This window comes from Berghia stephanieae, chromosome 1, assembly GCF_034508935.2.
Source record: "Berghia stephanieae isolate SIO BIC M18660-M18661 chromosome 1, UCSD_Bste_1.3, whole genome shotgun sequence".
Classification (NCBI taxonomy): Eukaryota; Metazoa; Mollusca; class Gastropoda; order Nudibranchia; family Aeolidiidae; genus Berghia; species Berghia stephanieae.
The window spans coordinates 68,876,817-68,891,336 of NC_088360.1; the positions used below are offsets into that span (position 1 = coordinate 68,876,817).

The 14,520-nt window shown below is 34.2% G+C and overlaps 1 protein-coding gene across 1 annotated transcript in view; it reads left to right on the forward strand.

Annotated features, from left to right (window-relative positions):
* Positions 1–9,091, forward strand: part of LOC144980333 (TBC1 domain family member 2B-like) — a 59,821-nt gene extending 50,730 nt beyond the window's left edge. Inside the window, exons 15-19 of the mRNA XM_078927998.1 lie at positions 1,793–1,930; positions 3,485–3,661; positions 4,442–4,576; positions 6,065–6,142; positions 7,954–9,091. Of these exons, the coding sequence (XP_078784124.1) occupies positions 1,793–1,930; positions 3,485–3,661; positions 4,442–4,576; positions 6,065–6,142; positions 7,954–8,082 (657 nt within the window). The 3' untranslated portion in view covers positions 8,083–9,091. The remainder of the gene's footprint in view (positions 1–1,792; positions 1,931–3,484; positions 3,662–4,441; positions 4,577–6,064; positions 6,143–7,953) is intronic.
* Positions 9,092–14,520: the final 5,429 nt, after the last annotated feature.

Sequence of the window (14,520 nt, forward strand, 5' to 3'; positions counted from 1 at the left end):
AGTATATTGTGTGTTGTATATATATACAGTGCAACCCCTGGATAACGACATCGCCCAGGACCGGAAAATTATGTCGTTATCCAGGGGTATCGTTATTCCAGGGTTTTCAAGATGGCGGCAAAAAGGGGGGGGGGGGGGGTTGTTGAACCCGTGATTACAGTGCCTTAGAGAAATCACGTCTCAAAAACGTTAGAATGTGTATTTCTCCTGTTTACAAATGATATAACAGTTATGCTTTCACTTAACATTGATCGTAAACAGTGCCTAAAGCCATTTGACGAAACTAAAAATAAATAATAAAAATCAAGTGCCAACTTGATAATACCACACAAGAACACAGATACACACATTTCGTTTCGGTTTTAATTTAAGTCAAATCCATGCGATACTACTGTTGATGAGTTTTGAATACCAAAAATTTTATTTACGTGCATCAAAATTCACAAGCACTTAAACATTAGTAGATCTACATCTTGGGATATTAAAAAAACAAACAAACAAAAAACCTAGTATTAGCACAATGAGATAAAATTTGGACTACCGTTTTTAGACAAACAACTGATTCTTCAAATGAAAAGAATAAAGTGAAGAGGCTGTTATTGTTTTCTCCGCTATTCCAACATACCATAAGACCATAAATATCCATAATTGCCCCATTGGACACGGCATTGCCTGATATCAGTTAATCTCCAATGACCTCAGAGAGGTAGCTAACATGGAAAGTTAATGGACCCTTGAGAGTTCCATCCACTGATAAACTTCTTTTGCTGGGGTTCCATATGAACAAGTGCTGGTTCCATGCAGTGTAGTAAACATGTGTTCTGATTGGTCCGTAACAAAGCGATCTCATTGGGAGGGGGGAGGCGTTTTTTATGAGTTAAGACTACGAGATGAAGATGGTCGGTTACCAAGCATCGGTACCAACTGCCTATTATTGTTATATCGATGTCGCTAAACAGGGGTTTTACTAAAATGTATGTCGCTATTTGTGGGGTTTTATTACTAAGAACATATAGCAAAAAAATCGGGACCAGAGGTCAATGTCGCTATCTAGGGGTTGTTGTTATTCAGGGGTGTCGTTATCCCAGGTTGCACTGTATATATATATATATATATATATATATATATATATATATATATATATATATATATATATATATATATATTTATATATATATCCCATAGCGGGCAGGGAGGTACATGTCTTCTATCCCCTTATATCTGTTTTCCAACATGCTTTCTGTCTTTGTCTTGGAATGAGATTACTTGGTTTTTTCCTGGCCTGGTCGGAGTCCTGGCTGGGAGGGAAACAGTCAAATGCATAGTTATTGTTTTGGGAGATGAATATTTTTTCCTTGTAAATCATCTCTCTGTTATGCATTATTATATTTGTTATTTTTAATGAATAATATAAGCATTTGAGTGTATTCCTCTTTGTTGGATTTTGTGCATGTGTCCGGATGAGACATAGGTGATCTCAAACTAAGTACATTGGTGGTATGCTCTTGGATTCTACATCTGATCCCTATTTGTTCCCAGCTCCCCTTTGTCTTACTTTCTCTTGGCTGCTTTAATTGTAATTCTAGAACTTTTTACTATCCCATTTTCTTCCTTTTTACTGGCGCTGTAAAATCCTTTAAAAAAAAATATTAAAAAATAAAAAATAAATAAATATATATATATATATATATGTGTTATATATGTCATATATATATTATCAAAGACATTTTGTTTTTACTTTCAATTGCACATGCTTACAAATTATTATTTTTTTTCACAATGCTTTCTGCAGGGTTTAAACCGCATTGCTGCCATCGCTTTACTATTTTTATGTGAGGAGGATGCCTTTTGGTGCATGGTGTCCATTATAGAACACCTCATGCCTCCTGACTACTACACCACCACGCTCGCTGCTGCACAGGCTGATCAGGTAAATCTTTGCATGTTAAATGTCTGCATGAGGTCTGATTTCAAAGAGATTCGTGAATATTTCATATTTTCTGAGGATTTAGAAGTGAACGAAAAATATTCACAATACTACAATGCTACCTGTATAGGTGTGAAAATTCTTGATTGTTGTGACATTGTTTCTTATTTGTGTATTAAATATGTAAACATAAGTGATTTTATAATATTGCCAAAAATTAAAAAAAATTTTTGAATTCTAAAATGCCAAACCCAACTTGTCCATGCCAAAAATGCCCAGTTTTTGGAATTGGACATTTCAAAAGCTATATTGACAACCCTGGTACCCTGTTTCATAGTTATGTTTAACATGGCCGTAACATGGCCGTATAAATCTACGGGATCCAAGAAAATTGATTTTAAAATGTATATGCCCAGTATAAAATAGACCTAAATCAAAAAAATCTAGACGTCATGCATCATAAGGATAAAAATATTAAAGAACTGCCTAATTTTCATAACAGAAAGCAGTCTGGTGTTCCCTGTAGACAAGACAAACACGACACACCAACTTACTCTCTATTTTATTAATATGGATAAGTCGAAATTTAGAGGAGATACTTTGGGTTGAGTCATCTGACTTTCCATGGTGGGCAGGAGGTCACTTGCTGTGTCTTCTATCCCCCTTTCATCTGTTTTTCCGAGTTGCTTTCTCTCTTTGTCTAGGAATGGGATCACTTGGTTTGTCTGGAGTCCTTGACTGGGAGGGAAACAGTCAAATGCATGATTTGGTGATATTTTTTCCCTTGCAAATCATCTCTCTGTTATGTCCTGATCGTTATATTTTTGTTTCAAACACATCTTGTAAACATTTGAGTGTGTTCCTCTTAGTGGACTCCTGTGCTGGTGTCTGGATGAGACTTTTAGGTGACCTTAAACTAAGTACATTGATGGTATGCTCTTGGAATCTACATATGGCCTATTTGAACCAATTCCCTTTTGTCGTACTTTTTCGTGGGTGCTATAATTGTAATTCTAAAATTTGTTGACTGTCCCATTTTCTTCCTTTTTACTGACGCTGATTTAACCTAAATGTGTTGTCAGGGCCGTAAAACCCTTAAAAACAAAAAAAAAAAAAAAAAACAAAAACAAAAAAAACTAGGGAGACACACTCATCCAAGTATTCCCTGTTATATATTTTTTTTCAAGCTTATCTTATATCATAGAGCCTTTTTTGTATCATATTTTTAGAAAAAATACTATACTGTACAAAAACATTTCTTGAAGTTGAATTTCCATGCTGTTAAAACATCTTGGTACATTGATATTGTCTTTATTTTGTACCCAGAAGGTATCGAGTTCAACTCTCATTTTGTGGCCATGAGCAAATCACACAGCCTCAGCTGATGCCTGAATTAGTCCAGCCACCCCTTGGAGTAGACCCTAAAGACAAATTTCCTTTTGTTGATGAATAATTGGAGTTTTTAACATGTTAAAATTAAAATTATTTTAAATAATTAAGTCTTTTTGTATTTAAAAAAAAAAAAATTTAAAACTCCTCTCCTTCTTCCTTATTTAGCGTGTGCTTAAAGATCTAGTACAGGACAAGTGTCCAAGACTTCATGCACACCTGGAGTTGCACGAAGTTGACTTGCCACTGTTCACCTTCAACTGGTTCTTGACAGTCTTTGTGGATGGAGTAAGACCTGAACTCTTCCTTCGAATCTGGGATTGTTTCCTGTATGAAGGCAGTAAGGTAGGGAGGTTTCCTATTTTGTTTTGTTTTCCACTCTATATTCCAAAGCAAAGCTGAATGACTATTTGATAGGTTGCTTTAAAAGATTACATTTTACCTCGAGATTAGGGATAATGTAAGGTCAATATAAAGATACAGTAAACAAAAACTACATGACAGCTGAAAAAAAAACCTCCAACAAAGTTCTTAACAAGGAACATTTCAGACACAAAATCCTCCAGACATCAACAAATCATTGAAAACAGCAATCTAGATTCAATTCAGAAACATTTTTATCTATTGTCAGGATAAAGATAACCGTGTTCATTCTATGACAGTGAAAAATAAAACGGATAAGTCCTCATGAAGCCTTTTAGTTATAAAGGAAAATCAAAAAAGTTTGAATTAAAACAAGGAATAAACAGTCAATGTTCCTTCTCCAGTCATAATAAACCAGGATGAACTTTGCTTTCCTGGGGAGTCCTCGAGTCTCTGCAGAAGAACGAATATTTCATGTTTGTTTGTTTGTTTGTTTTTTTTTTTTTTTGCTTTTATTTTCAGTTAGAGAACAGTTTTAAGAGGGATTGACTGTAAACTTGATCAGAATTGAGTCACGTGGCTGTTATTTCTCTTTTGCTGAAAACGAATATGATATAAGGAACCCAGCTTGAGGGTTGACAAGATCATGTGGATAGTTGACTTTGACGTCATAATCTCATTTTACATTCTAAGTCCCTAGAGCCTGTTGATATCGGAGTAAGGCGCTATACAAATGTCATTTATTTTATTATTACATTTCAGGTCTTGTTTCGTTTTGCTTTAGCATTCCTAAAATACTCAGAAGATGAAATTTTGAAGCAACAGAATAACCTTGCCATCAATCGATACATGCGATCCTTGGGAGAAAGTATTGTGGATGTCAAGAAAATCATCAATGTGAGCAATGAAAATGCTGCTGCTTGAAGCTTGACAATAGGAAATTGAATGGAAGCCTCAATTTAATAAATGAAGATTGATTATGTGGACGTTTATGTCTCTCCTTTATCAACACAACATGGTGAGTGAAACTCTAAAGACGAATGAAATATGTGAGAATGTGTTTAGGTGAATAAAAAAAAACACAATCAATTATTCACCTTAACAATGACATTCTCACATCTCTGATTGGTCTTTAGTTTTTCATTCATCATGTTTTGTTTACAACGGGGAAAGGGGAACCCAAAACCTCCACATTATCTGTTTACGTTTATTAATTGAAGCTTCCACTTAATTTCCTAATGTTATTTATTTCAATATCAGCATACTGTCAACAATCTATTTTAATACAAAAGAATTCTTTTCTTTAATACCCCTTGTCTTCTTCCCAATGACTTTCCATCCTTTTTTGAAAGGAAGCTATTTAGATTTCACCCTGGGTAGGAAAGCACATGAGATAGAGGCACGCAACTTTTTGTGACAAATAAATTAACAATGAATTTTGCGATTTAACTTTGAAAAATGTTATCAATGCATGAAATTTACAAAGGACATTTAAAGGTTTCTAAAGCCTATTTGTTCTAAGACAATATGATACAATACGATAAAAATACTTTTGACACTTATAATTAAAATTTACAAATTCCAATTATCACAGTTTACTATAATCTCAATGAATCTGTCTGAAAACTATGAAAACTATGTGATGTCTTTTCCATGATATGATTAGTATATGAATCTGTCTGAAAACTATGAAAACTATGTGATGTCTTTTCCATGATATGATTAGTATTTCACTCAGTGATGTTCTATTTATAGTTCTTGTTTATGTGGTGCAATATATGACTGGAATTGTGGTGTGGAGATATTGTTTATGCTTTGGTAAAAGGATTGCGTGATTAAGTATTCACAATTCAATGATGGTCTGTTTTTATTCCAAAATATTTTTAAAAAATTCTTTGCAAATATCAGCAAATGAAAAGGCACAAAATCCATTAAAGCTGAAGAAAATTTGTGTCGTTTAAAAGCCAGTAAAACGATATGTCATCCAGTGAAAATCCAATAAAATCCGATCTTGAATAAGTGAAAAAACAATAGAAAAACACGAGAGCTCATAAAGTACGTCCTGATACCATCACACACTGCACACATCATTATACCTTGCTAATCTTAAGGATCAGTTTATGAAGAACTCAGATTATTAAATTCACCATTAATTTATTTACTAAATTTCCAACTGGATATACCCCTAAGATTGCCAAGAACCCAAATGTGTAGGTAAAGTGAGATTTTACTCTTTGCAATTGACCAAATGTTTAATACATAATTCAGATCATAGATTTTATAATATAATATATTTGGAATTGTTGATGGGGTCAACTATGGGGTTTAAATGATTTCATTTTTTACATAAACATTGATACCATTCTCTCAAAACATCCTTTATAGATGGCATTCCATGGTCTCAATCCATTCCCAATGCGTGGTATCAACAGCAAGCGACAGAACCACCTACAACTTATAAAGGTAAACACTGCCATCATTTTCTTTTTGGCTCTAATTTAAAAAGAGGAAATAACAGAAAATAAACATTAGAAAAAAAAGAAAAAAGAAAAAGAAAACCAACCTGAAAAACAAACTAAATATACACTTGGCCAACATACCATACTTGGTTTAAAATAAGACATTTTTCACCCAGACAAAAGATGAGATCTTCTTGTAATGACAGCAATTTTTGCAGTATCATTTATTGATGATTATTTCTTCCAGTCGAACCTGGTAATCAGAGTGTTCAATTGGAACATTTGCTTATTTGAAACGATCTGTCTGTGGCAGAATTTTTTTAAAGTCCTGTAAATCCTCAGTCAATTGACTGAAATCAGTCAATTGGTCAAATCTAAAAATACTACAAGTCGGATTGACTTCCACTTTGCATACAAATATGTTTCATTGTATATTCTGATTCTTTTATATTTTGAAGAGAGGAATATAATTTTACAGGCATTGCTTTAAAAAAAAATTCTTTCATGGAAACGACATAGAGGCTTCAACATTTTAAATATCCATTTTTTGTTTAGTTATGTCAGTTTGGAAATTTTTTTCCAAGATTCATTTCTACAAGTGTAATTGATCTATGAAGAATAGTTATCATCTAAACATGACAGTCTTTCTTATAAAATTCAATTAGATTACTTTTCAAGGAATTAACTAATGTTTTATTCAGAGGTGGTAATCTCCTGCTAATTAGCTGTTTCATGCTGAAATGGAATCATGCCAAGCCAACAGGAAACTGAACATCTCCTGGAATGGGAACATATTGGAGAACAACACATTCCCCATCTACCTCTGTGTCACATTAGACCGCACACTGTCCTATTCTCAGCACACAAAGAAAACAAAAGCAAAGGTGGCCACAAGAAACAACCTCGTAAGAAAACTCACAAACACTACATGGGGAGCAGATCCCAAAACAGTCAGGACAACCGCACTAGCTCTCTGCTATTCATCAGCCGAATACGCCTCACAAGTCTGGGCAAGATCCTGCCATGCCAAAAAGGTTGACCCTGAGCTACATAACACCTGCCTGATCATTACTGGTAACTTGAAACTGACTGCAGTTCCAGTCCTCCATCTGCTGGCTGGCATTGCACCTCCCCACATTTGAAGAGCCACAGCTTCCAAAGCCTAGAAATATAAACAGGAAATAGACCCAATGCACCCCTCCATGACCACAACCCAACAACAAGTAGACTGAAGAAGTCAAGAAAGAGCTTCTTGACGGAAGAAAGCATCAACCCTGACCATGCAGCTATATACAGACTTTTCACATGGAGAGAGTAGGACAATCATGCAAATGGAGACGTTGAAGATCCGAGAGAAGAGCTGCCCTACAGAACTGAGCTCCCCATGAATAAATGGGTAACACTGAACAGAGCACAGGCAAAATTTGGGAGAACAGCTGGAAGCATGAAAAAGTGGGGGGTTGGCTGATATTAGCTCGTGTACATGTGGATGCCCAGAGCAGACGATGGAGCACATCCTTAGAGAATGCCAGGATGGACCCAGCTGCACTGACCATGACCTAAGAGTCTGCTCCCCAGATGCTGTGGAGGGGGTTCGGTGTTGGAGCGACAAGCTATGATGATGATGATGTCACATCATCATCATCATCATCATCATCATCATCATCATCATCATCATCATCATCATCATCATCATCATCATCATATCAGCAGCATCATCATCATTGCCACCATCACCATCACCTTCATCTCCATCATCATCGCCCACACAATCACTACCACCACCTTTACCACAACCATTTTACTATTTACCAGGTGGAGCTGGAAGAGCTAGAAGCAATCCGCAAAGATTTTAAGACTGCCCATGAAGAGGAAGACAGGCGATGTGGGGTCAGGAAACAATCACAGGACTACATGAGTGATGATGACCTGGATGACGCATAGATAAACATTACCTCAAGTGAAAAATTGGACAGCAGTCACTGGAGCAAGAAACAAATCTGAGTAAAAGTGTGTATGGTGCAATGTCAGATAAAGCAGATGCAAAGTAATCAGAGCTTAGATTCGCAGTCCAGGAAGACTGTCTGTTCAGTAGGATATTTCTTTTTGTGGTATTAATTCATCTTCTTTATCCTGCACTGTATTGCACACACTTTATCAGCTTCTGAACTCTGTTTATGTGTCATCATTTTTATCGGATGAATAATGGTCATCCAACCCATTGATTAATAAATCAAAAGTGATACTAAGCCGGTAGAAGCTGTGGACTGTAAAAAGTATAAACAAAAATGAATATAACAGCTTAAACAGAAAGTAAGAAAATACCAAACACAGAGTGTTTCAAGCTCAAAACCCTACTTTATCCAACAACGAAAAAAAAAACCCCCAAAAAAACCCCCCCAAATACATTGCTTAAAAAAACAGATCGGTGACAGATTGTTTGTGACGTCTATTTGGGTTTTTAAGTAATATATTTATGTTTTGTTTTTTGTTGTTGGCTGAAGATGGGCTTTCAGCCTTGATATTTTTTTTTTTTTTTTAAAGCTGTTATGATATTTTTTTGTTTATTACTTGATGAATAAGTAATCCTATTCAAATTGCCCATTTATGTTTGATATATTCCCTGGATGCTAATGACGAAAGATGTAGAACTTCACAACCACATGCATAACAGCTACATATCCATTGATCATAAAACTGAAGCGCTGGATGCCATTTTCAATGGAATTATGCAGCATTTCATTTTTTAATTTTTGTTTTCATATATTATGTCAAACAGTGGTGGACTTGAAGGGACTTGAAGGCCCCCAAGCGGGGCCCCGAGAGCCCACTTAGACAAATTAATGAACATGGCAAGGATAAAAACATAAAAGAAAAAAGTACTGCAACAGCATTGTATCAGATGATAGTTTGTTCTTAGATGCCAAACACCAAAACACAATCCCCTTCCCCACCTTCTCCTACTTTTGTGGCAGAGTTTTTTTATTTTACTATTATGTATTGATGGTATCATTTAACACGCGTATGTTGAAGAATGAAATAATGAGAATGTGGAGCTGCAATGTGACTGACATTTCAGTAACAACTATAAAGTGTATTTTAAGATTACATTATTTAATCTTATTTACTTAATGAATTGAATTGAGCTTTTCAATTCAACAATTTTAATTATTGGTTTGTTTATAATCATCTTTATGTACTTCTATGAAAATGGATAGTGTGAAAGAGCATTTCCTATGAATAACAAGTTATGTTGCAGCATCCAGTAATGTTAGTCTTATATGTTATAAAAGGTAAAAATAGATAAGATAATGACCGTAATGATTAGTACGAATAATTATTTCAATTAATAACGTTTGTAATTGTGAAACTACCATTCACATTCAACATTATGTATTTTTAACAGTAATATTTATGATATTCTAAGTAAGTTCGTCCTATCAAATGGGTAGAAAGTAATTGCTATTGTCCATTTCACACTATACAAACCGGGAAGGACTACTAAGTTAATTTGTTACAATTTAATCACCAGGCTGTCAGATTACAGCTTTTTAAATACAAAGTAGGAGGCCAGAAGTTAGAGAACAAACTATTATTTAAAGCAGAATTTGAATTAACGATTGGTGACTTGTTTAAAATGTTACATCACAGAACAAAAACAGTTTTAAAGTATTTATTTTGGTCCTTTTAGGTATTTGGTGGTAATTATTCGTGCAATCCTATTTATGTTCATTTTTACATTATTATTATTATTATTATTATTATTATTATTATTATTATTATTATTATTATTATTATTATTATTATTATGATGATGATGATGATGATGATGATGATGATGATGATGATGATGATGATGATGATGATGATGATGATGATGATGATGATGATCATTATTATTATTATTAGTATCATCATCTGTATCATTATCATCATCATCATCGTCATTATTTAGTTTTTTATTTGAAGATTATAGTCTCCTGACAGAAATCCAAAAAGTGCCATTTCTATTTATCTAGAACTTTTCTGTTGGCTTTATCCAATCAACACTAATGGGATCAAGAGTCTTTCATTATAAGGGCAGTCCATCAAGTTGTTAATGAATGGAAAGTGAAGAGAGGTTTGAAAGAGTTTTTAGAAGTTAAATATGTGTTAATGATACGAACAAAGAGGTAATTGTTATAAAATATGTTATGATTGTTATTATTATAACCAGTGAAACCAGTATGAAATGATTTTGTTGCACTAACTTGCCTAAAGATACAATACTGTATGAAATCCTTAATGATCACACCCAGCAAAAGTAAAAATGTACCATTTTACAAAAATTAAACATGTTTTTTATTCAAATTTAATTGTTATTTTATTTTGAATACTATTTTCATTTTTCTGTAACATGTTGTATTTACTATTTATCCCATACCACTAAGTGAGACAAAGAGAAATAAAAGTTGTTGAATAAATATCCGTATTTCAAACTTGAAATATAAACAATGCGATATTCATACACTGCATTTTTGAAATTTTGCGATTGGATATAAGACAAAAAGCCCAAAATTCTATTTCTAGAAAGTCCAAATGTTTGCAAAGAAAAATCCTCGACTGATGTACACTTTGACTAGGACAATTCCACATTTCATTCTATTCCCCCCCCCCCCCCACCCCCTTCGATTGAAAACAATATTTATAAAGAAAATTTGTGCTCAAGTGTCAAAGGTTCCCTTAGCCCAATGGTCTGTGCACAGGCTCACCAAATGGAATTTTGTGTTTTGTTTGTTTGTTTGTTTTTGTTTGGTTTTATTTTCTATCGTTAGCGTGCATTCTCTTATCATTTTTTGTTTATGTTAGACTTTCAAAAAAATTTATATAAGATTTTAAACATTTTATTGTTTAAAATGATCTTATTTTTAAAATCATTGTGGTGATTGAATTACTTTGCGGAAGGTTTTCTTTTCTGCAAGGCCTGGGTAGGGTTCCTGACCTCCCATAGTGGGCAGGGAGGTACATACTGTGTCTTCTATCCCCTTATGTCTGTTTTCCAACATACTTTCTGTCTTTGTCTTGGAATGAGATTACTTGGTTTTGTCCTGACCCTGGCCGGAGTCCTGCCTGGGAGGGAAACAGTCGAATGCATAGTTATTGTTTTGGGAGATGATATTTTTTTCCTTGTAAATCATCTCTCCATTATGTATTATTCTATTTGTTATTTTTAATGTATAATGTAAGCATTTGAGTGTGTTCCTCTTTGTTGGATCTTGTGTTTGTGTCTGGATGAGACTTGTAGGTGATTTCAAACTAAGTACATTGATGGTATGCTCTTGGAATCGACATCTGATCCCTATTTGTTCCCATTTCCCCTTTGTCTTACTTTCTCTTGGGTGCTTTACTTGTTTTTCTAGAACTTTTTACTATCCCATTTTCTTCCTTTTTACTGGCGCTGATATAACCTAAATGTGTTGCAAGCGCCGTAAAACCCTTAAAAACAAACAACATTTCTGCAGGGTGGTAATGAATGCCAACAATGGTGACAACATATATAAATGCCTGTCTTCATTTTTCATTTACAATTTATAGCTTTAAAGTGCTTGTGATATGGGATAAAGCAGATAAAAAATATGTCTTTTATTACGGTTTTTTATTTCACTCATCATATTAAAACCTTGGGGGTTTTTTTTGGATGCTATTATTGATGGTTAAAACTCACATAAATACAGGTTTTAATATAACTCATGAAATAAAAACCGTAATAAAAGACACTCATTTTCTGCTATATATCAGATCTTGAAGGGTTTTTAAAGAGTTCACATCATACACTCTGTCTTGTACATTAAAAGGATAAGTTCATCAATATAGCTGCCATATTCGTGTTAGATTAAATACGAAATTGACTTTGGATATGTATGGAGTAGGACTCTGACAAGCATCTTTGTCCGATTCCAACTATGCAGGTGTCATACCCTTTGTTGTTTTTGTGTATGGGCTAAGAGTAAATATTGAATAGCATCTGGTGCTCTTTGTGAATGTATAAATTGGAAAGTGAAAGGTATTTTAAAAAGTTGGGAATTACTTTGTCTTTCGATATTTTGTGGTAGGCAGCATTTCTACATCTTCTCTCTCTCTCTCTCTCTCTCTCTCTTATCCAACATGCTTTCTGTCTTTGTCTTGGAATGAGATTACTTGTTTTTTTTACCTGGCCCTCGTCGGAGTCCTGGCTGGGAGTGAAATAGTCAAATGCATAGTTATTGTTTTGGGAGATGATATTTTTTCCCTTGTAAATCATCTCTCTGTTATGTATTTTTATATTTGTTATTTTTAATGTATAATGTTGGCATTTGAGTGTATTCCTCTTTGTTGGATTTTGTGCTTGTGTCCGGATGAGACATAGGTGATCTCAAACTAAGTACATTGGTGGTATGCTCTTGGAATCTACATCTGATCCCTATTCGTTCCCATTCTCCTTTGTCTTACTTTCTCTTGGGTGCTTTAATTGTAATTCTAGAACTTTTTACTATCCCATTTTCTTCCTTTTTACTTAACCTTTTCAACACGTGTTGCTTGTGGTTTTATTTTATATTTTATTTTATGACTAACTATAATTTGGTCAATAACTATATTCTTTGTTGTTTATTGTGTCTTATAAGATAAGTGGATTGTGGTGTCACAAAAATGCTTATTTCCAAAAACACATTTAGCATCACTCTATAATTCAATAAAAGATTATTACTGTAATCATCAAGGTACAAAGAAATTTTCTTCTCGTTCCAGTTACATTGATGAAATAAACTGCAGAGATCTGCAGGACTTAAGGTTTTTATTTCTTAGCCACATGTTTTATTTTTCTTGGACATGGTGCTCACTGGAATACTCTCATCATATTATAATGACGTTGATAAGACTCATACAATGTACATACATGTAATGTTGATGTTGTCACCGTTTTCATTTGCGCATAACCTGTTTTAAATCTGATTTACTATTGCTGTTGATAATATGCCTACCCTTTGCTGCTTTCAATATTTAACTTGCAAAATATCATAAACAATAGTTACTTCCTTGAGCTGTTTACATTACAATTGACTCTATTTAAATGCATTTTAGACAAAACATTTGATTTAAAATACAATCAAGGCGAAGTACTAGTTAACCTCACCATCCTTATAAGCCAACCACATCCCTAGCAATTTGCTCAATTGTTTCTTTCTGAGTACCATCAAAAAATTGAAAAAATGAATGGCTAGAACAGAATTTAGATGACATTTCAGTCATCACAACGATAATAGCTTTATAGGAAAGTAATAACAAGGATGATGGGAGGTAGAGAATTTGCACAAAACAATGCCACATTGAAACAATCTAAATCGTCTGATATTGTTTCATCATTGGCGATTTTAATTACAAAATTGGGAACAAAGTAAAAATAAACTAGGGACTCAGGAATTCCAATGAAAGATGCGACTCTCAACAACTTCTGTGAAAATAATGAAATGGGGCCATCAGTACCAAACATCCAATGGTGTCTAGGCTACTGCATTATCATCATACTAATAGCTATTAACTGTTCTTGACCCATTGAAATGTGATGTACTGGGTTGGGTCTTCAGACCTCTCATAGTGGGCGAAGAGATTGTGAGGCATGATTGAACAGGAATGGCCATATATTTTTTCGACATATTACTTGGTTCAACCCACCTTTCGACAAAAACGTCAGCACAAACATTGGACAGCAGTTACTGAAGTTAATTGATACACACTTTCCAAAAAACCACAAGCTACATAAAATTATCAACAGGAATACCATAAAAATAAGTTACTCGTGTATGCACAACATAGAACAAATAATTTCAAGCCACAACAAAAAAATATTAATAAACCACCGACAAGAGCAAAACCCACCCACCAGAAAATGCAACTGCAGAAATAAGGAACATTGCCCGCTAAACAAACAATGTTAAGAATCAAGTTTAATTTACCAAGCCACAGTCACCGAAACTAAAACAAACAAGCAAGAAAAATATGTAGGACTAACGGAAAATAATTTCAAAACAAGATACAACCTCCACACCTCAACATTTAGAAACACTAACAAAAAAACATCGACAAAACTCAGCGAACATATTTGGAAATTAAAAGACAACAAACTAGACCACAACATTTCATGGAAAATTTTATCTAAAGCAACAGGATACACACCAACATCAAAACAATGTAGCTTATGCCTGGAAGAGAAATATACTATAATCAAACACCCTCATGAAGCCATACTCAACACGAAAAATGAGATGTACGGTACATGTCCACATCGCCGGAAGTTCTTGTTAATCAACTACAAACCGGAACCACTTCAACAAACAACAACAGTCAACAAACCAACTCAGTCCTGAC